We start from the raw sequence: 27,535 nt of genomic DNA on the forward strand, positions 1-27,535 counted from the left end.
TCATCACGGTGATCTCACCAATAGAACCCCCAACAGACAGATCTGAAACTCATCAAACGCACCTGTTCAGCTCAGATCATGTGATTAGGGCTTCGGCATCGGTTAAAAGATTCATGGACTCTGGAAAGGTATTTCTGTCTGTTTATGTTACCTATAGCACAGGCCAACATCTACATTGCATCTAATCTTTACAAAGGTCCACTGAATTTGCCATGGGGTCAGGAACATCATTGGGTTCAGTTATTTCGCTGAATTCCACCTGGCTAAGGTTAAAACAAAACCTAAAGCTGCATCCTTACCTTGTTCATCCACAGCTCGATTAATATCTGTAGACCATTCGTCATCCTTCCATTTCCACCCCGGAGGGCATTCGATCTCCACTTTCGGGAGAACTTTCTCCCCATTCTGAAAAACATGTGAGAGTGATAACATTGAAAAGGTATGTGAGTGATTACATGAGAGGGGGCACCACTAGCTGTGACATCCAGCAGCTTCCCATTGCTTTTATTGGGCCGCCTACTCGCAGCTAATACCGGGAACCCCCGCTGGGGTTGTCACAGATAATCATGGGCAGGGTGCATTCACAAGTTTGGATGCATCCTAGGGCTCATCTACACTTACTTCCACTTCAACACACATTAAAGCGCCTACTGCTTCAATATGCTTTTTTGATGTGTATTTGATGCTTCTGCGATGCTTCGTGGTGCTTTTTTGAAGCTTTAAGCTTGGCAGATACTGTGTGTGCATGTTGATATCTCATACATGCAATTCCTTCAAAACAAAGCAAAGCTAAAGCTGAATTAAAGCCTTCAAGCAAGCTTTGCCATAGACTTCTATGGGGACTTAGAAGGGGCTTTGAAGCACCACTAAAGTGACATATGGTATAATTTTTTTGAAGCGATGCCGAAGCAAAGGTGTAAACAGGACTGTAAACTAACCATTTTATTTAGTAGCAGGAGCTTTGACTGGCATTCAGAGAGCTTTAAAAAAACGGTGCCTGAAGCCATGTTTTGAAGCAAGTGCAATCGAGCCCTCAGCATTGCACAAAACCGTTTCTGGATTACTGTGAATGCTACTGATTAATTCACCCACCAATCTCAAGTAAGTCTTCTTATATTCTCCACTTCCACCCAATACTGCCAATCAGCGCTGCTGATAGGGGGGGGAGCACCAGTCCTCCTGTAGGGGGCCCGGGCACACATGGGGGCCCTAACAGCACCGGGAATCAGTGGGGTCGGGCAGAGGGGCAATTACAGAAGAAAACCCTCTGCGGCTCTCTGCAGCAGCTAAAAGTTTCTCCCCCTCCTGCCAGCATTCAGCTGCTGTAGGGAGAGACACAGGCACAGGGCATCGTTACTGTAATTACTTTTCCGACACCGATCCTCCTCCCTATTCTGCCTGCTTCTGACCCCCCCTCCCCGTGTGCCCCCCTTTCACTGTGCCACCCCCCCCCCCCCGCAACAAGGCATGCTTCCCTGTCCTGTAAAAAAAATAAAAATAAATTAAAAAAATAATTAAACATTGTAATAAATAATTAAAAAAAAATGTAAAATAAAAAAATTGCAAACATTTTTTAAAAAAAAGTGTATTTTTTTTTTTTATTAAAGAGGTTGTAACCTCCGAATTTCAAAAAAAAAAAAAAAAAAAGAACACTTGAAAGAAAAACACATAATGAGCTAGTATGCATCGCATACTAGCTCATTATGAAATACTAACCTAAGAACGAAGCCCCAAAGTGCCGATCACTCACCTCTCTCATGGGTGACATGTTGTGTCGCCCTTTTTCCGGGTTTGCGGCATCCGGCCATCTGATTGGCTGGAGTCACGATGACGTCACTCCCGCGCATGGAGCCGGCGGTCACGGCACGGGGCTCTGAAGGAACGGCACGAGCAGCCGTTCCTTCAGAGCGCATGCGCCAGTGATGTCACTGGCTGCATGCAAAGTAAATATCTCCTAAACGGTACATGTTTAGGAGATATTTACAGTACTTATAGGTAAGCCTTAATATAGGCTTACCTATAGGTACAAGTTGCAGAAGAGGGTTTACTTCCACTTTAATGTAAACGACAATTAAAAAGGGCTAATTCACACATGTTCTCTGTTATGTTTGTGTCCGCTAATAATGATTTTAGTGTATTTTTAGTGGAAATACTGTCTTGATATATTTATTTTGGGGGGGGGGGGGGGGCCCTGCCTGGTAGGCTGTATGGAGCCTAGTGATTTTCTAACAGCAGCCCTGCTGCCAATTGTCATAGAGTGAAGTTACCCATTAGTCATACATTCATTCACACAGTATGAAGATCTGCTATACCACATCAGTGTAGGCTTCAGTCATGTGTATCCACTGTCCACCGGGCAGACGGGCCTGGTTCTCAAACACTTCCTCTACAAAGATCATGTGACCAGCGTCTACGTCATATAATAACCTGCCAAAAGAGCAAAGATGTCACCATCCAGGAGCCGATGACTGTACAAGACACATACAAAGTATACATGAGCAGGGACAAAAGGGAAAAAGATGGGGAAAATAAAAAGTAATAGTAAGAAGTAATAATAAGTATTTTTTTTTTTTTTTGTAATAATAAGTATTTTAAATGCTTACTTGCATTGTTTTTCCTCACTTAAACAATTTTATTTAATTACTGTGCTTTTGAACTCACCAGCTAATTTGATGTCTTCAGGAAGATCAAATTCCCTAGCACAGCTCCCTCCCTCCTTGCATGTCATAGCCCCCTCCTCTTCTGCGATTGTCTCATTATTCTCTGTGCTGGTCTAGCTCCACCTTCCTACATCACCTTTAATGGAGTTGAGGGGGAGGAGTGGAAGGGTAAGTGCCGGTTCACACTGCCGCGACCACTAAAGTCGCGTCGCTTCCAGCGAAACTTTGGCATGACTCTGGCGCGACTTCAGAGCGAGGCGACTTTTTATTTGGCCAATCACAATATAATGTTTTGAAAAAAAAAAAAAAAAAAAAAGAAAAAGACAGCTGGAAAGACACTGCATTCGTTTTCTACTAAAAATTATAAGAAAAATGCTGTTTTTTAGGGGTTCTGGACATGCTACAGAGCTGAAACTTGACAGGTACACTTTTTAGACCCCCCAGACAATAAATACAAAAAATTACATGCTTGCCTAAAAAAAATGCCCGATAAATGCCTGCAAGAAAAAAGGCCAGCCGCAGAGAAGCTGTATTACTGAAATTATAAGAAAAATGCTGTTTTTTAGGGGTTCTGGACATGCTACAGAGCTGAAACTTGACAGGTACACTTTTTAGACGCCTTAGACAATAAATACAAAAAATGACATGCCTGCCTAAAAAAATGCCCGATAAATGCCTGCAAGAAATAAAGACAGCCGCAGAGAAGCTGTATTACTGAAATTGTAAGAAAAATGCTGTTTTTTAGGGATTCTGGACATGCTACAGAGCTGAAACTTGACAGGTACACCTTTTAGACTCCCCAGACAATAAATACAAAAAATGACATGCCTGCCTAAAAAAATGCCCGATAAATGCCTGCAAGAAAAAAAGACAGCCGCAGAGAAGCCGTATTACTGAAATTATAAGAAAAATTATGTTTTTTTAGGGGTTCTGGACATGCTACAGAGCTGAAACTTGACAGGTACATTTTTTAGACCCCCCAGACACTAAATAGAAAAAAAAGACATGCCTGACTAAAAAAATGCCCGATAAATGCCTGCAAGAAAAACGGCCAGGTTGACAGAAGACATATTCATGTTTTAATAAAAATGATGCTCTTTTCTTGTTCAATACCATTTTTTCGCAAAGTCGGATCACAAGTCGCTTCAATTAAGATAAGGAGGCGACTCCCTTTGAAGTATATGGGAGAGGTCGGATCACTGGTCGCCTCAAAGTAGTACCGGACCTTTTTCTGAAGTCGGAGAGACTTCAGTAGTGGCAATTAAGACGGCACTGATTGAATTACATTGCTTTGGTTATGTCAAGCGACCTGGGGCGACACAAGTCGCCTCGTGAGTCGCCCTAGTGTGAAAGGGCACTTACTCCACTTTTGTGGCGAAAAAAATAGCAAATAAAGAAAAACCAATATAGCGTATACAATTGCGACACAAATCAGATTATAATTGAATGTTATTAAAAATTACCTTTCCTTTTCAATCTGCAGCTGTTGTATTTGCAATGCAATATGGCCACCTGGAGGTGCTCTGTACACAGAATGTATACTGACCACACCCCAGAAACATTTCCTGCTTGTGTGATTGGCTCACCAATTTTCCCAGAAGTCTGCCTAAGATACAAGTCAGATTTCCGGCATCCCCTGCAACAAAAATGTCATTTTTGTGAGATAATCCCAATAGGAACACGTCTAAAGGGATGCAGGCCCAGCAGATTTCCTCATTAGAGCCCTGCAGCTGCCACAGCTGATTGATAATTATGAAACCAGTCCCATTAGACCCACTCAGCACAGAGGAACAAACAATGATTTCTTCAGAATAACAAAAGCAAGAAATCTGCAACAAAGTTTGTTATAATCCTTGCAATGTACAGAGATCACCCAGAGGGGAATGTTTTTTTCTCAACAAAAGTGGAGTTACGCTTGAAGGAAAATACTATTGAATGTTACATGAGTGACAGCTCTGAGTCTGTTGGGGCTGCTAACATCAATATCCAGGATGGCAGCACGGCAGTCTCAGGGATTTTGGATGTCTACACAAAGGAGGTTTTTACAGGTTAAAACTCGAGTTTTGTTGAGACAGAAACTTTCCCCTCTCTGTGATCTCTGCACATTGCAGGGATTTTAACAAACTTTGTTGCAGATTCCTACCTTTTGTTATTCTGAAGGAATAGCTGTTTGTTTGTATGTGTCCTTGTGCTAAGTGAATCTGTATGGGAGTGATTTTATAATGATCAATCATCTGCTGCATCTGCTGGGCTCTAATGAAGAAAGTGACAGGGTCTGCATTCCCTTAGATATCTCCCCAAATGTGACATTTTCATTGCAGTCGATGTAAAAAATCTGACTTGTATCTTAGTGCAGACTTCTGGGAAAATCAGTGAGCCAATCACACAAGCAGGAAATGACATTTCTGGGGGGCGTTCTGTACAACTCCAGGTAGCCATATTGCATTAAACAGAATATTATAGAGCAGCAGATTAAAAAGGAAAGGTCTTTTTTAATAACATTCAATTACATTATAATTGTGTCCCAATTGTATATTCTATATTATTTTTTTTTATTTTCAAATTTTTTTTTTTCCCCACGAAAGTGAAGTTTCCTTTTTAAAACATGCATACTATACAATAAATTTACATATAATCTTATGGGCAGATTGTTTTTGAAAATAATGGCTTGGTAACAGGGTTTCTTTAGGATGCATGCATGAAGAGGGACTAAATGGGCCCTGCTGAGCTGGCTGATATTCAGCCTGTGTTTTCTGCGCCTAACATGGGATTGGGGAAATGCAGGGCTAAGCTCGTATTATTGTGGCTGCTGCTGCAATTCCTGCTGAAACCTCTCTTTTAATTCACAGGTTCCAATCTCGCAGACGTGTGCTATTTTTTGGTTTAAGTTGTTAACTACCCTCGTGTGTTAAATGAAATCTAGTGGTTTTGGGTATCACCAGGGCCGTCTTTAACACAGGACAAAAGGGGCAGCTGCCCGGGGCCCAGTCACTGTTATAGGGGCCCAAGGCAGCTTCCCCTTTAGCCCGCACTGCTGGCAAATAGTGGATAAGTGGATACGGGAGGGCCCAAGAAAATGTTTTTTCAGGGTCCAATCAATATTAAATACGGCCCTGGGTATCACTGTTGTGTAATGGTGGAGTGCCAGGTGCTGGGTTCCGCACATGTACTCTGTAACCCATCTGTAGCTGGACATGGGAGTGGTTCCCTTGAGCACACTGAGATATGTTGAGGCACAGGGCTCTACAGGATACCTGGGGTTTCCTGTCTGTGACTGTCCTTTGGCTTGCTCCTCCTAAAATAGCATTGACCCTAGCAGAGGGAAGGATTCTAGACCGTCAGTATCAGGTGGCACACTGTAGGCAGCAACTGAACCATTAGTAAAGTGTGAGCTAAAGGTACCGGGTACAGCAGGACTATTCCCCATTTGTATAGAATCAGAAATGATAAACTGGAAGGTGGAAGGCAACGTAGCTCAGGGTGCAAGGCTAAGGCTTTACAAAGCTGCCAAACTGCAGGTGGGCAGCATGGATAAAGCAAGGAAAGTACTGTACCAGGTATGTTTTCAGGAGCAGCAACGGGAAGGTGTTTCCTCAAAGCTGAACAGTGGGAAAAAGATTGCAGAGCAAAAAACACAACACTTTACACAGTTAATCTCTCAGAATTAACCCCTTTTGCAGGGAGAAGAGTGGAAAGCTGGAAATTTAACGGCACCCAGAGATCAGTAATGAGGTAGCCACCGGTGCCTAGCCTGAATTACCTATTCACAAAGTAAGACTTTTCTGTCTTTTCTGTCTCTGCAGAGCAAAGAAAAGATGTCCATCCTCCTGCAACACTAGAAAAAAACTAAACTTGGAGTAGGATGGATTTTCCTTGGCTGGCCCACAACTTTTTTGGTTGCCATTGTCCAGTACCCCCATAGGCAGCAGTATAACTCAACACCTTCAGAATTCCAACACCCCTCAGTGGATGATAAAGAAATTAAAAACGGTGATATATGATAATGGATAACAATGGTGAATTTGTTTAGGTGCTACTGCAGTGAGCAAAAAGAAGGAGTGGGGCTGAAACCTGGGAACACAATGTATTTTTTTTTGGCTAGGAAGGCGACATCCAGAAAAAAGTTTGAATGAGCAGCATAACAAAAATTCCATTATCATTTCCTGCTGGTAAACTCACGTCTTTTCAGGGCTGATGAACCAATCTCCAGCCCAGTTCCATCCACTTGAAGGCTTGAAGCTTTCCTTCGTTAGTTTGATCTTCCCAGTTACATCAGAGAACTTGGGGTAGGTAAGTCCTGTGGTCCCCCAGTTGCCCACAAGAGCCAGTTTGGTCTGGTTCTCATACTATAAAAGGAAAAAAGACAGTGTACACAATCTGCCCAAAAGTACAGTTTGCAACGCATGCAAAAAATTGGATTTTTGTACGAACTTACCGTAAAATCCTTTTCTCTGAGTCCTCTGACAGACGCAGCTCTTATTGTTTCTTCACGAATGGGTAATGTGCGCCCTCTTCAGGAGTAGCTAGGCAGTGAAAGCTTTCACTTGACACGCCCATAGGGGCTGTCCCTCACAACATTACCTCAGACACCCTGTGCTTACTAATCAGTTTCGTAGCAAAGCAGTGAAGGAAAAAACACAACCAACCCCAAAATAGAGGGACGGGAGCTGCGTCTGTCAGAGGACTCCGAGAAAAGGATTTTACGGTAAGTTCTTACAAAAATGTAATTTTCTCTTATGTCCTCTGACAGACGCAGCTCTTAATGTTTCTTCACAAATGAGATGTCCCAAAGTAGTGTAGTCATGAGGGGTGGGAGGAACGTAACCAATAAAACAGCCAACGTATTGCCAGGCTAAAAACGTAGCCAACAGAAGCTCAAGCAGGAGCTTACCCCAAAACAAAAAAAATTTACCCCTGAAAGAGAACGCTCGGTCTCTTTAGCAAACAGCAGCCTGCAAAACCTTGCGGCAAAAGGAAGCATCTGAGGATGCCAGCAAATCAATCTTGTAGAATTTTGAAAAAAGTGTACAGACGACCAGGTCGCCGCTTTACACACCTGAGCCACAGAGGCCTGATGGCGAAAAACCCAAGAGGCACTAAGCGCTCTAGTAGAAAGCGCCCCCACAGGAAAGGAGGGAACTGACCTTTCAGTGAATAGGCCTGAACAATGGTCAGTCTGATCCATTTGGATATGGTAGCAGCAGACGCCGCCAAACTCTTTTGAGATCTCTTGGAAGGACAAACAGAGAATTTAGACGTTCGAAAAGATTCAGTGGCCGACAGGTAAACCCTGATCGCCCGAACACAACCAGCGAATGCAAGGCAAATTCTGTGTGATGTCGGGCTTCACACAGAGCAAAGGCAACACAATATCTTCATAGAGGTGGAAAGCCAATACCACCTTAGGAGAAAAGAGTGATTAGGTCGCAGAACAACCTCATGTCTATGAACGACCAGATAAGGCGAACGGTAGGACAGAGCCGCCAATTCAGACACCCTGTGAGCAGAGGTGATAGCCACAAGAAAGGCAACTTTCTGAGACAATAAAGGCAGAAAGATTTCTCTGATACTTTCAAAGGGAGGTCGATGTAGAACGGACAAAACCAAATCCAGATCTCACGGACGTAAAGGGGATCTCCTTGGCAGAGCCAGATGACGCACCCCCTTTATAAGGGTGTGAATCAAGGAGTTAGTCGCCAAGGGACGTTTGGAAATAAATGGCTAAGGCCAACACCTGACCTTTGAGCGTGTCCAAAGCCAAACGTGGCTTCACTCCTTTCGTTAAGAAAGTCAAGACCGAAAAGGAACAAGGATGCAACCCTTGCGACCCACACCAGGAAATATACATCTTCCAAGTGTGATGATAAATCTGTTGGAAGTAGCCTTCCTAGATCCCAACAAGGTAGGAATCACAGCATCAGAGAGACCTCTATCCCCCAACACCTGGCCTTCAACAGCCAAGCCGTTAAAGCCAGCGACCGTAAGGCAGGATGGAAGATCGGTCCTTAAGACAGTGGATCTTCTCTCAGAGGCAGCCGTGACAGAGGCTGGATGGCCACCCTCACCAAGTCTGCGTACCAAGACTGGCGAAGCCAGGCTGGCGCTACCAGGACCATCTGCACTGTCACCACCATCAACCAGCGGAGGAACCGAGACAACAGCTGGAACAAAGGAAAAGAATATATCAGCCAATAACGGCTCCAAGGCACTACCAGTGCGTCCGCGGCGTCGGCCAGAGGATCTCGAGCCCTGGCCACAAAACCGCTCTACCTTTCTGTTTAGACAAGATGCAAACAGATCCCCCTCTGGAGTTACCCATCGGGCACACAGGAGGTGAAAAAACCACCGGATGCAGGGACCATTCCCCTTGATCCAGAGACTGACGACTCAGATAATCCGCCTGCCAGTTCACCACAACTGGGACATAAACTGTGGAGAGAGCCGGAATGGGTGCCTCGGCCCAGGTCAGAATCTCGCCCACTTCCTTGGCCACCCGAGCACTCTTGGTGTCCCCTAGGTGATCGATGTAAGCCACAGCCGTGGCATTATCAGTTCGACAATTGAACCGGGAGAACGTGCAACCGAGGTGCCGTGGTGATCACCTTCCACAACAGCGGCAGAAAGGGCTTGACCTGGCTCCAAACGGGTGACAGAAACCACCACGATAGCCCTGACTTCATGAGACGTCTAAGACAAATCATTCAGTCCAAGGACTGCGGATCCTTGTTCCCTCGCAAGAATCTCTGCTTGCAGAGTTCCCTAGTGAAATCGGGCAAACGGGACTGCCTTGAAGGCCGACACCATCAGCCCCAGGACCCCCAAACAGGTCCGCAGGGAGGAGAGATCATTGTCCAGCAGGATCCTGATCTCACCCTGCAAAGTCTGGAGTTTTTCCCCTGGCAGAAAGACCCGCACCTGAGTCCAAAACCATGCCCTGATAACTCAGTCGTACTGACGATGTCAGTGCAGACTTCTGGAAGAAGATGGTCCACCCGAATTCCTGAAGCAGCAGAACTGTGAATGTCAGGTCGCTCGCCAGGGTCACACAGGAGCCCGCTCTCAACAGGAGATCATCCAGATAACAAAGGACCGCAATCCCCTTCTCGCGTAGAAAAGCCAACACCGGGGCCAAAGCCTTGGTGGAGACTCTGGGAGCGGAGGCTAGACCAAAGAGTAATGCCACAAATTGATAGTGCTCCTCCGCCACTGCGAAACGGAGATACCGTTGGTGGCCCTCGTAAATAGGGATGTGCAGATATGCGTCTATCAAGTCGATAGAGGCCAGCAGGTCTCCTTCTTGCAAAGACGCCACTACCGACAGGAATGGATTCCAATCCGAAACATTTGTACCGCATAAGGTAGTTCAGTAAATTTAGGTCCAGAATTAGACGCACCTTGCCCAGTTTCCTGGGCACCGTGAACAGGTTCGATTAAAAACCCCAAAATCTTTCCAGGTCGAGGAACCAAGACAATAACGCCCTGTGCAAGGAGATCCTGCACTGCCTCCTTGAGATCTGCCAACCGATCGGGAGACAGACGGAGATTTGATTGAAAGAACCTGTCTGCTGGGCGACACCGAAATTTGTTCTTGTACTATGTACAAATCAATACATGAACCCATACGTCTGGTATCAGAGATGTCCAAGGTTCTCGAAAGTGACGCAGACGTCCCCCCACCCCTGAACCGGGTGAGGGCATCCTCTCCTGCAGAGGAGGACTTGTCCGTCGAACCGGACTGACCGGTCTTGGACTTACCCGACCAAGACTTCTTTGTTCCTACGGAGGTTCTGAACAGTTTGCCTTTTTCCTGCGCCCCTGAGGCACGAAAAAAGCCCCCGGTGAGCCTTAATGGAAGGCCCCCGCTTACTGTGAGGTGCCTTACTTTTTGAGGATTGTGGGAGAAGAATACACTTACCCCCTGTTAGGTCCATGATTAACTCATCCAATGAGTCGCTAAATAGACATTCACCCTAGAAGGGAAGGTCAGCCACAGCCTTCTTAGAAGCTTGGTCCGCTGACCAGCTCTTCAGTCACACCATTCGGCGCAATGCGAGCCCTACCGCAGACACTCTGGCAACCAGAGGGGCCTCGTCCAGGGCTGCATCATACAGGTACAGCAGGGCCTGGGCCATCTGATCCGTGAGTGCCATTAGAGTCGGAGGAACTGACTCAGCCTGCAGGTTGCTTTTAAGCACCTTGATCCAAGCCGTAACCATCTGAGACACCAAGACGGATGCAAACAAAGTTTTAAGCAGCAAACCTGCCACTAAGTGTAAGTGTCAGGGCCCAGATTCGAACCCAGGTCCTCAGTTGCTTCTGACAGTGCTTCTTTTTGCTGAGCTATCCAGCAGCTGATAGCTATGTATACTAGATCTATGTGGTGACCTAGACCTTGTCCAGTTTCCTGCCTAGTTCCTTGCCCAGCCTCCTGTGAACTCTGAACCTTTGGCCACTCCTTTGTACTTCCTATTTAAGCCTGATCTGGAAACTTCCTGATGCCAGATTATTGTGCTTTGCCAAGATCTAGCTTTGTGTGCTTCATCCTCCTGAATCTTCCACTTGTGTACCGACCTCCAGCTACGTTCCAGGACTACGCCTCTGCCTGCTGCCATTTTGCCCTTCACTGCTTGTGTACCGACCTTCGGCTAAAGACTACGACTACTCTTCTGCTTGCTCCCTCACTCTGGCTGATCTCTTGTGTACCAGACCCTGCTTGTTGACCACGGTTGTGCTGCTGCTTCCTGCGACTGGACTCTGAGCCTGACCCAGTAATCGTGACAGTAAGTGGCGGGAAAGTGCCTCCATACGCCTGTCCACCGGGTCCTTAAACACCGGGGAATCTTCCACGGGGACTACAGTTGATTCATTCAACCGAGAAACAGTGTGATCTACCTTAGGGGACACCATCCAGCGATTGGAAACCGAGTCTGCAAAAGGATAGCGGCGCAGAAAACGCTTGGGCACCACCACCATTGTTCATTCACAATTTCGTGAAATCCCTCGGAACAAGGAAAAACCTGACCCAACTTCTGGGCTTTGCGGGAGCTAAAGTCAACCCGCTTTTCTGACTGTGTGGGCTCATCATCCAATTTCCATGTTACCCTCACTGAACGAATCAGTGCTTCCACCAGAGCGCATTCCCGCGCTGCAGATGAGGAGGACTCATCCTTCTCATTATCTGACTGTGAGGACAGGGACCCCTCAGGGTTGTCCATGGCAACCATATCAGGCTCTGAATCAGAGGACTGAGAGGGCACTGGTCTTTTTTGAGTAGCAACCTGCTTCATTAAGGTCTACTTTGGACACCAGAGTTTCTAAGGCTGCAGACAGAGACCCCAGAGAAGGTGAACCGGGTGGGCCAGCTGCACAAATAAATTCAGAAGGTAAATTTTCACTTTGGGACTCTATTTCAGGTAATATGAAAAATGAGTACACTGGCCCTTTAAGAGTTACGTGTGCGGTCCACACCGCTAAACCGTACTATAACCGGAGTCCCCCTTTAATGTCAGAAAGTATTCTAATAAGAGCTAAGTGTGTCCTAGGAATGCTAGAAGGACCAATAAAATCCCCACACTATCAGCAAAGCTGAAAAGTAAACCGCTCTGTCAGTAGCAAGAGAAAAAACTTCAATGCAAAAGAATAGGAGAAAATGGCCGCTGCCCACACAGCGCTGTTGCCCACAATTAAGATGGCACCCGAAAACGGCACCAAACACTCAGGGAAACCAAGAAAATGGCTGCTGCCCTTACTTCTATGCAGCTTAATGCCCACACTTAAAATGGCAACCGAAAACGGTGCCAACGGACAGGAGCACAGGGAACTAGGCCTACACGGGGACCCACTACAGGGGACGCCCCCCCCAGGACCAGGTAACATTGTTACACCCCTTTCCCCAGGCATTAGTCGCCACTGCAGTGCCCCCAGTGGGAGCAGGAAAGGAAATACCAGTCCTGACAGGCCATAGGGATATTTTTAGGAAACACAGCCTATTACATCCCCAGGAGTGGGCCCATAGTTCCCCCTCAGGTATCTGTCCAAGGGACAGGGGGGGTTGTATCACTCACCATACCATGGACCGTGGGCTCCGCTCCGATACAGCTTGCCTCCCATCCTGAGTGGGGGTGCTGCCAGCCAAGAGGGGTATGCTGCAACTCAGGGCGTTGCAGGTTGAGGCGTCCCGGCGAAAAACATCTGTTCGCAGGCTAGTCCCCATCTATCTGGGCTTTGTCGTGGCGAGGCCTGGGTGGACCACAACCTGCTCACGCTCGTTGGCCAGGCTGGGGTACAATAAGGATCTAGATTATCTAGTGCGAAGCCCAGCCCGGCTGTTGCTTGTAGTTCACCAGGAGGATCCCCCTGACACTAGCTAGCGATAGTGAGTAAAGAAAAAATATTTCTCAAAGAAAATAAAAACTGAGACCGTAGTCCCAGCAGGTCTACTCCTGAGCTAGGCAGCAAGAAACTGATTAGTAAGCACAGGGTGTCTGAGGTAATGCCGTGAGGGACAGCCCCTATGGGCGTGTCAAGTGAAAGCTTTCACTGCCTAGCTACTCCTGAAGAGGGCGCACATTACCCATTCGTGAAGAAACATTAAGAGCTGCATCTGTCAGAGGACGTAAGAGAAATTCAACATTTTGATGCTTTGCAACAATAGAATAGTGGCAAAAAAACTGATTAAAGGAGAATGGAGTGCCTTCTATTTGATTGATTTTGATAAGGATTTCAGTGGTCAGTGAGGTGCCCCATTGGAATTGTCTGTATTGGCATTAGCTCCTCACACACTAACTGCCTACTGGTGCACATTTCCCTATGATGTGACATACAGGTGCATAGCCTTCACTAAATTAAATGTCCTCTTGGTTAACTGCAGAAACATGAAGGTAGCTTTGCCCCTATACATCCAAAAGACCCTAGGCTGCTCCCTTGATTGCCTCGTTGGTGAATTGCTCTGGCACTAAATTTGTTCAAATCGTACATGTGTGTTGTTATATGAAAGAAGCTAAAAGAAATATACCATGATCTAGACAAAATGGACAGACTGCATTTATTCATTTGACTTAAAATTCTTTCCAAAAGAAAAAAACCCTAGTGGCTGATAGGCTAATGTCACATGGGTAAACATGGCCAGTATAAAGATTGCGAATAGACTGCCTGCCAGTCTTTATAGAATTGCTCCCTCACTAGCAGGTCCAGCGAGATATCGCTTCCTCAATGACCAGTGAGCAAAATTCAGCAGAATTTGGTGCCAACAAGGGAGCAATTCCACAGAGGTAAGTGGAGGGTTCTTTGTGTATCTCTACCACTTGCAATGTGTCATCCACATGACATCAGCATTAAAGTGGAACTATACTCACATCTGCTGCAGTGACTTCTGCAAGCCTACTCACCTTTGCTGACATCTCCCTAACATCTTCTGGGTTCGGGATCCATATAAAACAACATGTCTAACACTACCCTGTCTCACAGAGTAACAACGCTGCTGCTGCTCCATTTTACTGCAGAACAAACAACGTTGTCACCCTGAGGTGACTGGCAGAGTCCTCACATGATAAAACTGTCATTCGAGGGGAAATTGGAAAATGACTTGCCGCATTAATCTCTCATAAAAAATAATTTTTCCTACAACTCATACTCACTGTTTCAGCAAACACAGAGAGCTTGCCTTGAGCTGACTGGTTAAATTCCGACTGATCCACAGCCAGTCCAAACCACAGCTGAACCCGGACCTGTGCTGGCATCTTGGCTCCTTTATTACCCTTTTGTGGGTACTGAAAAACAAAACAGATATGTATAATAAAGTTTATTCACGCCAACATTGCATTCCTGTGTCCTTTAAGCCCAGCAAAACATTGGGGTTCATTTACTAAAACTGCACAGTGCAAAATCTGCTGGGCATGGTAGCCAATCAGCTTCTAAATTCAGCTTGCTCAATTAAACTTTTTTAAAAACCCTGGAAGTTGATTGGTTTCTGTGCAGAGCTGCACCGGATTTTGCACTCTTCAGTTTTAGTAAATAAACCCCATTGCTCTTTATCCTCTAAAATCCATAGGTTCCAGCACATTTTCATTATGACTGACAAGGAATACTTCTCAAGAGGCCTTAAGATTTGAGTCCTAAAGGGAAGCATTGTCATTTACATTAGAGCCTTGATGAAGGGGGACTGTTGGCTACCTATCTTTTTGACAATAATGGGAAAATAGCCTCTCAGGTGCAAGTGATTAAACCTTCAAGGATCAGATGCACGTCCAGTCCGCGGTCTGAGCAAATCCAAACACAAGATAAGTTTTGACCGCACTCCGACATGGAAGGTAAACAGTGAACTGTATAGAGTAAAAATATATCCAAATATTGTTATGGAAAAAAATATATACGGGATTTTCCGGCGTATAAGACGGCTTGGCGTATAACACGACCCCCCTAATTTTCAAGTTAAAACATAGGTTTTGGGCTATACTCGCCGTATAAGACTACCCCCCTTCTGAAGCAAGGCAACACCGTTCAAAAACATCAGATTTCTCATAGATCTCCAAGGTACCCCAAGTACTGTAATACATGTAATCTCTCATATCTCCAAGGTACCCTAAGTATAAGTATTACCAGTAGATGTAATCTCAAGACACTGGCTGTGTGGGAATCCTGTACCAGTATACCGTATGTACCGTAGCCTCGGCTACATACAGTATACCACACTGAGCCAATCAGGGAGAGCGATGTATTCTATTATTAAATGCAAAGCCTGCTCGGATTGGCAGAGTCAGAGAGGCGGGCTGATGTTACTCCGCCAATCCGAGCAGGATTCCCACACAGCCAGCGTCTTGAGAGATTACATCTACCGGTAATACTTATACTTAGGTTACCTTGGAGATATTATACTTGGCGCATAAGACGACCCCCCCATTTTTGGGGGTTTTTTTGAGGTTCAAAAGTAGTCTTATACGCCAGAAAATACAGTATATATATATATATATATATACAAATATTGCAAACATCATGGGCAAAACAGACAACTGGAGGAAGCAGTTGACGCGTTTCACAAATTATATTCGCTTAATCATAACTGATATAGTTATGATTAAGTGAATCTAATTTGTGAAAGGCGTCAACTGCTTCCTCCTGTTGTCTGTTTTGTCGATGATGTTTGCAATATTTGGATACATTTTTACTCAATAATGTCCACTCTTTACCTTCCATGTCGGAGTGCGGTCAAAACTTCTCTTGTGTACCTGCATCCACCAACCCAGCAATACCAGTCACCTCACTACCAGTGACATGTCCACAGTTACTAATGGATATAGGAAATGAACCTCACTCTGTACGTACCTGCTATCTCTTTCTCTTAAATCTATCTTCCTGCTGTCACATTTTTATCTATATTAAATATGGCTCCTTAAGCATCTGGCACTCCTGTTCTTGATTTCACTAACTCATGGTGTCAGCTTTATACCTTGAACATTAGTAGAGGTACATTTTATTAAAACGTTCACTCGACATATATCAGCCTGGCACAATTGCCATTTGGCTGGAATAATGATGGACTGGAAGACTATGCCAGTATATCATCAGTTGTGCAGAAAAATTAATCAGTGGTGTAATATAAAAAATTAACACATCGTATCTATACTTAGGCTAGGTTGACATCACTGCATGTTGGAAACGTGCATTAAATCACATGCTTTACTGACACACAGAGAAATTGACATATAGCAGACACGGGGTGGTGCCTTTAATTCTAAAAAGCACCCCCACACACCTATAAACATGCTTGGTTTTGCGTTCCAAACCACATGGGACTTTTTTCCGCATTTCTTGTGCATAGAGCAGCCTATTAAAATGAATAGGCTGCTCTACATGAAATGCACAGAAATGTGCGCTCACCCACTGTAATTTGAACCAAGACTTAGAGGTTAAGGAAGTGTTCGAGGTCAGGTCTCCTTAAAGCTGCAGAGAGAAAGAAAGAAGCATACTTTGAGAAAAATTGTCTGGAGTTCCCCACAATTCTTGCCGCAATACTTGGGGCCCTTGCTGGAATAAAGGACTTGGTGGGCTGGCATTCTGTAGTAAGCCACGCGCTTGCCTCCTTGTAACATCCAAATCAGTATATCTGGTAGGCTGTTCTGTGGCTGTGGAATGGAATTCAAAAACAAATATTAGTGCACACATCCAACACACACATCACAAAATACAGCTCAAAATTGGAAAACGATAGAAAGTCAACCATGACATAGACAGGTGTCATTGACATTCTGTATTATCTGCCCAGAGAAGTGAAATGCAAGACTAAGGCCCCTTTCACACTATCAGTCCGTCGGACGGATTCCGTTTTTCTTAGCGGGGGATCGAGCCGCCGATCCCCCGCTGAGCAGGAGGATGACAGCTGTGTCTCCGCGCTGTGTGCAGAGACACAGCTGTCAGTTCCCCATGCATCTCTATGGGGGAAATCGGATGGGAACGGACCGTCTGTCCGTTCTCATCCGATCCCATCCGATCCGATCTGCTGGACGGATGGAAAATAGGGTTTCCATCCGTCCAAATTTGACGGATTGGGTCGGATGTCAGCGGACATGTCTCCGCTGCCATCCGATGCCCCATAGGAATGCATGGGGGGACCGTTCAGATCCGCCAAAAAAACGAACAGGCGGATCTGAACGGTCCGCCTGTGTGAAAGGGGCCTTAAGGTGCGCCAGCCAAGGAGGGAAAATATGGGAAAGGCTGCCAATGTCTTCATCTAAAACCATGCTGATTAAAACACTTGGCAACCCGTTCACAACCTCTTACCAACACCCAACTGTTGTAAAATAGTTATCTCAATTATCTCAAACTTTTAGGTATTTAGAGAAAATAATAAATAATATATCATATGTTATCTACAGTATAATGTAGCAACCCCTATGGCTGGGGAAAGGAATAACCCCCCCCCCCTCCTCCTCCCCAGCACAGGGCCAGGCTGACATTACCATAGGGTGAATCTATGGCCACAGTGGAGAGTTACAATAACAAAGGGCACCACTTTGGTCTTTGCCAGTTGTTTATTCCTCTGACTCACGAGAAGAGAGTTAGGGCTTCAAGTACTTTCAGAAACATGGGTTCCAGACTCCACCACACTTTTCCTCCTTCCAAGAGAATACACTAATGGAGTGCCATAGAGAAGACATTTTCCATGCCTGAATGTGAAGTTGGTGGCCCTCTATAATCACCCACTACTAAGCTGTTGAACTGACTGCTGAAATCCACTGTCTCCTCAAATCCTTTAAGGAAAATTTTGTGTAGAGTGGATTGGAAATCCCCCTTACTAGGTGTTTTTACACCCCTACCTGTATAGATCTATTAGGCATGTGCCAATTGGGTTCACATGTTCCGGTGAGCCTCCTCATTTCTAGGTGGTGGTGAAACCCCTCACAGCGGTGACCCCCATTTGTGGTCCTTGGAGTTATCAATCATCCCCTTTGGATCACTATCCTGGCAATTTGCTTTAACACATCAGTTTGGACATTTTCACAGTTTTTAGTGTTAGTACTAATCATTAGCACATGGGTGTTTGTAACATTCATTATTGACACACGGATCCCTTTGAGTTTATAATATATTTCTGCATTTTTCTGTTGTTTTCTGCACTTCTTTTTGCACTGAAAAATAATTTTTTATTGGTTATGGTTATTTATTGTTTGCGTTAACATTAGCACTTGTATCACCTAATTTTTAGTGGTACCCTTCAGATAGGATCCCTATATATTTTCATTTTCTTGTTTAGCGTTGCACTTATTTTATTATTTTTTACACATACTTGTCCTTTGTGGGGCTGGCTGCTTTTTGTGTACATTGGGACACTAGCGTGGTATTTTTTTCTTTTATATTTATTGTTTTTTGCTCTGACTCACAAGAAGAGAAAGTTGGGGCTTCAAGTAACTCCAGAAACATGGGTTGCAGACACCACCACACTTCTCCTTCCAAAGGAGTCCCAGGATCCTTAAGGGTAAGACTACATCCGCCTCCAGCAGGACTGCTTACCCTGGCTCTCCATCTTGAGTGCTGTACCCTTCTCGACCAGGAAGGGTGGCTTGAGGATTCTGTGTTAGCCCAAACAGGCTTCTGGCCTAATCAGCACATGCAACTGCACACAACCTCCCAAGGCCGCAGCACGGGAAAAAAGAACGCACTTGGCAACGCCCTTAATATTTTAATCCTCCCCCAGTATGCACTACAGGCAATAAACCTACTAATGGTTGGCCAGGGGGTACATAAATATTTATAAGCCAGAATTGCTGCAGCTCCCTTGTCTATTGCCCTAAGTGCCATTGAAACCTAATGGCAGCAGCTAAGAATAGCAACAACACTGAGCTTATGGCGCTTTTCCACTGCTTAGTACGGATCGGTTTGGCTCAGTTTGGCGCTTTTCCACTGCATGGTACCGCATGGTACGGGTTAGAACGGTTCGGTACGGTTTGGTACAGTGGCACTTTTCCACTACATGGTACGGCGTCAGTACGGCTCGCTTAAACAGTACCACCTCGGTTGGGGTTCCAAGCAGGCCGTACCGATACCATATCCCACAATCCTTTGCATGCAGCATTGATTGTTTGTCACTACTAGCCACTGATTGGTCAGAGAATCGTTGTAATCCCACCCACTTACTACTAAGTACTACAAAAGTGGAAAAGCAAACCGAGCCGAGTAGAGCCTATACAGTGCTAAAAGGTGCCGACTCGTACCACGCAGTGGAAAAGCAAACTGAGCCGAGCTGGGCCAAGCAGTGCCGAGTAGAGCCGAGCCGGTACTTGCAGTGGAAAAGTGTCATTAGAGAATAGCCAAGTGAAAGGGTATAAATTATCCTGGGTAAATTACCACCCCGTAAAACTAAATTTACTAGTCTACTCCACTTATAGCAGGGTGGCTGCAATAACAAAAAATGAGACCTGTTATTGTTATTGAGAATGGTTGTTTTATCTTTTCCTATATGGTGTCTTAGCCCGATACAGCCTGTTTATAACTAACAAAAGACTAATAATTTACTGCTCAGTATATGTCAGGTGTGCACAGGCTTACTGTCAGTTAAAGCAACCTTTTTCAACCAGGGTGCCCAGGAACCCTGGGGTGCCTTGGCAAAATGCCTAAAAATTGATCAAAAATTGTATATAAGACAGCAGGGGGGATCAAGCCTGCCTTTTAGTTACACAAAGCCACAGGTTTTCATTATGCACCATTATGACTTTCTAGACACTGGCATCTTAACAACCAATGACATCATCAGTTAAATAAGGAGGATGTCTGTTGTCTCCACAGCATCCTTGTTTGACCCTCCTGTGCCCCTCTCCCTCAGCACTGTGGTGACATTAGTTGACTGATGGAGAGAAACTTAGGGAGAAGAGAAACATTGGAATACTAGTCAGTACAAGTGTGAAAAAGTGTATTAGCTTTGGAAGAATAAATCACCTCTAACATTGGGTGTCCTACATGTGGATGTTGCTGCATTATGTAAAGCTATTGGAATGGTTTTTACATTTCAGAATGGGGTGTCTTGAGACTGTCCATCATTTTAAAGGGTGCCTTGAGATCGTCTATAATTTTAAAGGGTGCCTCGACTGAAAAAAGATGAAAAACACTGGGTTAAAGTATACGTAAATCCTAATGTAGCACATTCCTAGGTAGGTGCTAGTGAGAGAGTATAGTTTTGAGCTCTGTCTGCTTATCAGAGGGACTGCAGGTAAATCTATATTGTTCTCTGCCTACCAGAGAACAGGATCTGTTAGTGAGGTCTGCTCATTGTGCTCAGTATGCGATTCATTCAGTCTGGAGAGTGTTTCACGCTGGTCCAATAGGGTGACATGTTGGACAGTGAGAGGAAACCTGACAAATGGGTGCATAGGCTTTTGATACAGTCCTAATGATTGGCAGGGGGCAGGTCGCCTCAGTGCATGCTGGGATACTGTATAAAAGCCAGTAGCACCTGTGCTCGGGGTCTTTCGTGGAGAGCAGCGTCCCAGAGGGAGGAGGCGGCTGCCTCCTCCTCTGTAGAGGTGCCATGCGGTCGCAGGAGGTTGTTCTGAGGGCCAGAGGAGCGGTGAAGAGGAGCTGAATCCAGACGTCCAGGGAAGCTGACTGAGAGCGGAAACATTGGAGACCTTGTGGTTGCAGTATCGTGAGTACAGGGATTCGTGTCGAGGGGCCTGACCTGAGGGGGGCCACCCCTGCTCGTAGGATAGTCAGTGGACGGGAATGAGAAGATAATATATTGTTCACCAAGTCGTCTTCAGAGAAAGCAAGAGACTTAATTCCATTTATCTAAAGTGGCAGGATGAATTAACAGCCTGGCTGTTCCATACCTAAGTGAACTAGAAGATAAAAGTCCTCAAATACTCTGAATAGTTAGATTGGAGTATCCCATTATTCCCTTCTCCTATCCCCATTACAATAATAAACAATTAAAAAAAAAATACCCCTGGATTGTTTATTGAAGTGAAGAGCCAAGAAGAGTGTAAGAATTGCATTTGCTTATAGCCATGTGTTGGTAACCAGGGGGACCCGCAGAGTGGTTATTCAGCAGTCCCTACGGGGGCAGTGCTGCACTAACAATTAACTTCTCAAGCTCATACCCCAACTGATATGGGACAATCGGCTACATCATCACTCTCTCAACAGAGCCCTAAGGAACACCGCTCCACCATCTGCAGGTCTCAAGCTCTAGCCTGCCTGCATTCCCAGTCTTTCCAGCCCTCTGGAGATGGATGAGTATTGCACTTATTGCTAATTTTTGTTGTTTTCTTTTCACCTGCACCATCCCACCTGTCACTGGCTGTTGAACACATGCACTAATGTCTGGAGGGCTGGGTGCACTAATGCCTCCATCCACCCTCTACCCTGTAGTTTCTAGTCAATATGTCTGAGGCTGTGACAAGCTGGCAATGCCACAGGGTATTTGCTCCTATTGGTGGGTTATGCACTTCAGCTATGTTGATGAACCACACAGCCTAGTGACCCATCATTGCGGGACAGTCCTTGTTCCTTAGACAGAGACAAGATCCTCATCTCTCCTGAATTTGGGGGTTGCCACACATCCTCCTTCCATCCAGGTCTGCTGGACTTAACACAATTTTTTTCATTTTTTTTTTTTATGTTGCAAATATATTGCTTTACCCTTTTTTTTATTATTTTAGGACGTATAGTAACTGGCTCATTTACAGTTATTGACTGGGAAGAAGACTTATGGTTTCTATTTTTTCTTTTTTAGCTGTTTCTCTTTAGGGTTATCAAATGTACAGTACCCTTTGTTTTTTATGTCATTGAGTCCTGGATGTGCATCTGTCCGTGACTTATTACCATTGCCATTGCAATCTATTTGTACACTGTGTACTATGTCTTGCGACATTATACTGAATTTAGATAAGTGTTCTTCCTCTAAACTGCTCTTTCATAAGGACACTGGTTCCCGGTTTCTTTATCATAGGTTTTACTCTGTGCAGCCCATGTGGCTTTTATTTTTCGATACTCTGACTCTTTGATGGAATTGCCTTTTTCGTAGATCCTACCACAGAACACCCAAGCACCTCTTTACCAAATTTAGTTATGCTTTACTTTACCTTTTTTTTTCGGTTAGTGCCGTTTCTCCCTTTTATCCTTAGGATGTTGTCTGGTTGCCCATTCATATCCTATCTTATTGTTGCTCTTTTTGTGTTTGCTATGTTGCGACCCAATTAACAACACACTTGCGGTCCTTATAGGCCGTTTCTTTACCTTTTGAGCCCTCCCGTATACATGCTGATAGAGCGCTCTCTTCTTCCCCTAGTGATAATAGGCAGCATTGTTCATTTCCTTTAACTCTGCCATGGTAATCTTCCTTCTGCCCGTGGGTGCACTTGCATAGGTGACTCCTGATTAGGCTTTCCTTAGCTTAATTCTCTATAACGCATTATCTTTACCACTGATATCCTTTCTCCCTATTCCCCTTTTCCTACTTCCCTTTCCCAGCCCTACCTTTATCATCCAGTTATTTTCTCCCTCCTTCCTCTCCTTTCTTTTTTCCCCTTCTTCAACTGTTCCACCCCCCCCCCTTTTTTTTTTTTGCGGAGGGTCATGGCTTTAAATTGGCTTGGTATTCATTTTAAAGGCATGAACTCGTCCCAAATGACAGTGAAAGTAATTAAATATTTTTACTCCCAGAAAATAGATATTGCATGTCTCCAGGAAACCCACAGATCCTCAGTCAACATCCCGAGCTATTTAGATGCTTACTATCCCCAAGTTTTTCATGCAATAAGTTCTGTTAAGAGGGGGTCTGGGCTGCTACCTTAAGATACAGGCCTAGTAGTAGTAGTTTCCAAAGTTTCTAGTGGTAGTCGGTTAAAGGAGCGCCCAAAATCAGCAATAAGAATCCCACTTGGATCAAAAGATCGTTGTTTTATTGGTAGCACAACATGTTAAAGCCTCTGTGCTCATCGCCTTTCACAAACATACCCCTTTTCAAAGTCACAGAACAATAGTTGACCCTTAACCACTTTACCGCTGCTCACTAGAGCTCTACTGCGGCAAAGTGGCTCGATAACGTTTGGCGACGTAGACCTACGTCGCCAGACATTCCCCTGCGGGCCAGGGGAGGAGCGGCGGTCATCACCGCCGCTCTTCCCTGATTGTCGGGGAATCGAGTGTGGAAATCCGCCCGCTTGTGTAAACAGAGCGGGCGGATCTCCTAAGTGACAGACAGGGTCAGATTGCAGGGTTCAGCATAGCTGAACCTGTGATCTGTCCCTGTGTCACTCAATCCCCTCCCCCCACACACGTTAGTAAGCACCAGGCATACATTAACCCCTCCTTCCCCAATAAAGTTAACCCCTTCCCTGCTAGTGTCATTTTTACAGTAACAGTGCATATTTATAGCACTGATTACTGTAGTAATGTCACTGGTACCCCCAAAAGTGTCAGAAATGTCAGTCAAGGGTCCGATCTGTCCGCTGCAATGTCGCAGTCCCGCCAAAAAAAATCGCCATTACTCGTTAAAAAAAAACCCACCAAAAACGACAGAAATCTTTACCTTAGTTAGTAAACGCAATAACTTTTGCGCAAACCAATCAAAATACGCTTATTGCGATTTTTTTTTTTACCAAAAATATGTAGCAGAAAAAAATTGGCCTAAAATGATAACAAATTTTGATTTTTACATTTTTTTGGGGGGGAATTTCATATAAAAAAATTTGAAAAATATTGTTATTTTTTCAAAATTGTCGCTCTTTTTTTGTTTATAAAGCAAAATGTAAAAATCACACAGGTGATCAAATACCACCAAAAGAAAGCTCTGTTTGTGGGAAAAAAAGGACGTAAATTTCGTTTGGGTACGGCGTTGCATGACCGCGCAATTGTCAGTTAAAGTCACACAGTGCCGAATCGCAAAAAGTGGCCTGGACGTAAGACAGCAAAATCCTCCGGTGGTAAAGTGGTTAAGGTCGATATTTTATCTTGCTAGGTATCCGGCCAGAATATCAATAACCTCAAAAAATATACTGAACATGTAGCAAGGACTTTTCAAGGCACATTCACAAAAAACTCCATTTGAGTAATAAGGGTGTATGCCCTCTTCTAAAGGAGTGGCTACCAGGACCTCTGGTAGGCCAGTTATCTGTATACATGAAGAAATTGGTCGCACACCACCAAACGATTGGATGAAGAAAAAGTTCTTTATTCACATATAAGGTGCAAGGTACAGCAGGGTAGGATATGGTAGATGCGTTTTACATAAATTCCACGTGCTTGTTCACAACAAAGTGAAGTTGGTAGAGAACAAGCACGTGGAATTCGTGTGATCTTTTGATCCAAGTGGGATTCCTATTGCTGATTTTGGGTGCTCCTCTCCTTTAACTGACTGCCACTCGTTTTCACATGGAATGTACAATATTTACATGTTTGTATCCCACATTTACTGTATAAGAACCCCTATGGACAAGCCAAGAAATGCTCCTAGTTGCTTGGGATTTAAATAAACTAGGGGACAATAGTGTGGCCAAAGTGGGGGCCCTACGACTTGACAATTGACAACCATCTCTTATTTTGTAGCGTAGGATCTGTAAAAACGATGGGTAAGTTGTTCCTAATAACACTAACTAAATCTTTATATTCTGTAGAGTAAGTAGTACAAAAGTGATACCACATCTCAAATGTTTACAATTCTTAGTGAGATTTTTGTAAGTCTCTCGTATCCCCTGTCCCCTTTGGTATTCATTCTAGTCTTAGAGGCCTTAGCAGCCCACAACTGCCACAGTGTGGATATTTTAGGCCTAGAGTTAGCTGGAGTTCATCACAAGATCGCTTTATTGTGGAAGACATCCTCTAATACAGTGATGGCGAACCTTGGCAACCCAGATGTTTTGGAACTACATTTCCCAAGATGCTCTTGCACTCTGCAATGTAGATGAGCATCATGGGAAATGTAGTTCCAAAACATCTGGGTTGCCAAGGTTCACCATCACTGCTCTAATATGTCACCTCTCCACACACGAATCTACCTGCCGATGCTCCTTTCCCAGTTTGCGGACCTAGGGGAATCTTATATGAATCCATCAAAGTTTAAAGCATTGAATGTCACCCTCTCTTTGCCAGCCCTACAGTTCCTCCAAACACACTTCTCTTTCAAGTGGTCCTCTACTCTCCCATACCTGGGAATTGTCCTTACCCATGAATATGGCTCCCTATATAGAGTGAACATACCACCCCTCCTCAAAACTTTCAGGCTACGTTCACATCTTGTCGTTGCTAATTACAGGCGTTTTTAAGGCGTTTAAGGCGTTTTTTCAGGCGTTTTTATGGGCGTTTTTTCAGGCGTTTTACAGGCGTTTTTACAGGCGTTTTTGTTTAGGCGTTTTTAGGTTGACTAGTGACCAATGGAAAAAAATAAAAACACCTGTAATCTGCCCAAAAAGAAGCTCATGTACTTTTTTGAGCGTTGAATAGGATTTGTCTTGTTGGGCGTCTTTTGAGCTGATCCTAGAGCAGAAAAACTCCCCAAAAACGCCCCAAAACGCCTACATGTGAACTTAGCCTCAAGGACCTCCTTTGGGCATGGGACCACGCCTATTTATCTTGGTTTGAGTGTATAAACACTATCAACATGACCTACTGTATCTGTTGAAATTACTTTATCCATTCCAGGTATTTCTGATTCAAATGCCTCTCCCCATATTCTGCATTTATTGCAATCCCAGATCATTACATTTATTTGGGGCTCAGTTAGACCTAGGCTGAACAGAAATTATATATGATAATGCACCTTAAATCTGTGGCGGCCTCAATTTCCCCGAATGCTACCTAATACTACAATGGGGCTCAGATTACGCATTTAGTCCAGCTCCAAACGGTATTGGGCCTACTGGTAAGGCTCTACTAGATATTTTGGACTCTCATCCGACTCCATTACCTTCACTGAATAGGCTCTAAGCCTCTCAACCCAGTCTCAGCCCATACTCTCTTGGTCTGGGACTCTATAAAATTCTCACCCTATCTGGTATCCTCCCATCTCCTGCACCTCTTTAATTGCCCCTTGTTCCTCCCTGGCATGAATAATGTAAATCTCTTTCGATGGTGGGATCACCATGGCTTTAATACAGTATACTCCCTATTAAAGGCCTCATGCACACTAGGCATCAAAAATGGCGCTTTTAAGGGCTTTTGATATGTTTTTCTCTGACTCTAAACGCCCCCTATATTAGCCTATGTGTTCATGCACACATAAACATTTACAGGTAAGTGTAAATGCGTGTAAACACGTCAAAACCCGCTTAAGCACTAGGCATGTTTAGTGATGGAGCATTCATTCACTTTAATGGCTAGAACAAATAATTTCTGGCCAATGAAACAAATAACTACCAAAACGCTTGACACGCCTTAACACGTCTAATCGCGCCCTAAACGTGTTTGAAAAAATGCGGCTGTAGGCACATTTTTAATGCTACTTCGTCCTGTCAGTAGAAAAGCCTTTAGTAGAGTTGCAGTGTATATGAGGCCCAACTATGAGAATCCCACCACATACCAAAATATTTAGATATATACAGCTCCTACACTTTGTTGACTCACTGGTCAAAAATCACGACTCCCTTAAAACGATAGAATCCTAACCACAGCACTACCTGCATGGAGTGTGCAAGTTCTCCCTGTGCCTATGTGGGTTTGTGGCTGATCACTAAAATCTCAAATAGGCTTACTTACTGGTAGCCTGACGTGCGGAGGAAGGCCTATCGCCGCCAGAGGGCGGAGCTGGGACAGGAACCCCCAAGGTAAATGACAATGTCGACAGATTTTCACCAGAGCCTCTGATGGTGAGGATGGACTTCGCTGCGTGTGAACACCAGGTCGCGGTCCTCAGGGTCCCCCCACCAGGGGGGTGAACTGGTCTAGGTCCGATGGCGGATGAGCAGACAGGGAGGATCCAAGAGAATGGTCAAACAAGCCGGGGTCAGGACGGGCAGCAGACAAGCGAGGTGAGGGACAAGACAAAAGGTCAACAGGAATCAATGGGTCGCAGGTTCTGGAACACAGGGAAGCTGTAGACAAGACAGCAAAGTGCAAGTGCACCAGCCGCCTTTAAATTGGCCCTACTTGGTGCCCAAAACGTCCAGCTCAGCGTGCATGTGCGTACACACGCACGCACAACGTGCGCAAAGTCACGCACATCGCGCACACACATGTGCATTGGCGAATATCCATTAGCCGCTAATTAGACCAGAGAACGGTTCGCGCATGGGCGAACGCCAGTTGCTTTTCCTAACACTGTCATTTAAAAAGTTTTCAATCTTCTAAAATTGGCAGCTTTTATTAAAAGATTATCTGGTGATCCTGCCATGAAGGACCCTGTTTAGGCACTTTCTGGTATGGGGTGACAACTGTCTACCAAATGTCCTTCT

The 27,535-nt window shown here is 44.8% G+C and overlaps 1 protein-coding gene across 1 annotated transcript in view; it reads right to left on the reverse strand.

The window, feature by feature from the left end:
- Positions 1-27,535, reverse strand: part of DYSF (dysferlin) — a 412,280-nt gene that overhangs the window by 160,625 nt on the left and 224,120 nt on the right. Inside the window, exons 24-28 of the mRNA XM_082264486.1 lie at positions 16,625-16,780; positions 14,297-14,428; positions 6,840-7,006; positions 2,313-2,427; positions 300-405 (exon numbers count right to left, since the gene is read on the reverse strand). Coding sequence (XP_082120612.1) covers positions 300-405; positions 2,313-2,427; positions 6,840-7,006; positions 14,297-14,428; positions 16,625-16,780 — 676 coding nt within the window. The remainder of the gene's footprint in view (positions 1-299; positions 406-2,312; positions 2,428-6,839; positions 7,007-14,296; positions 14,429-16,624; positions 16,781-27,535) is intronic.

Source organism: Pelophylax lessonae, assembly GCF_965119305.1.
Source record: "Pelophylax lessonae genome assembly, chromosome: 1".
NCBI classification, from domain to species: domain Eukaryota; kingdom Metazoa; phylum Chordata; class Amphibia; order Anura; family Ranidae; genus Pelophylax; species Pelophylax lessonae.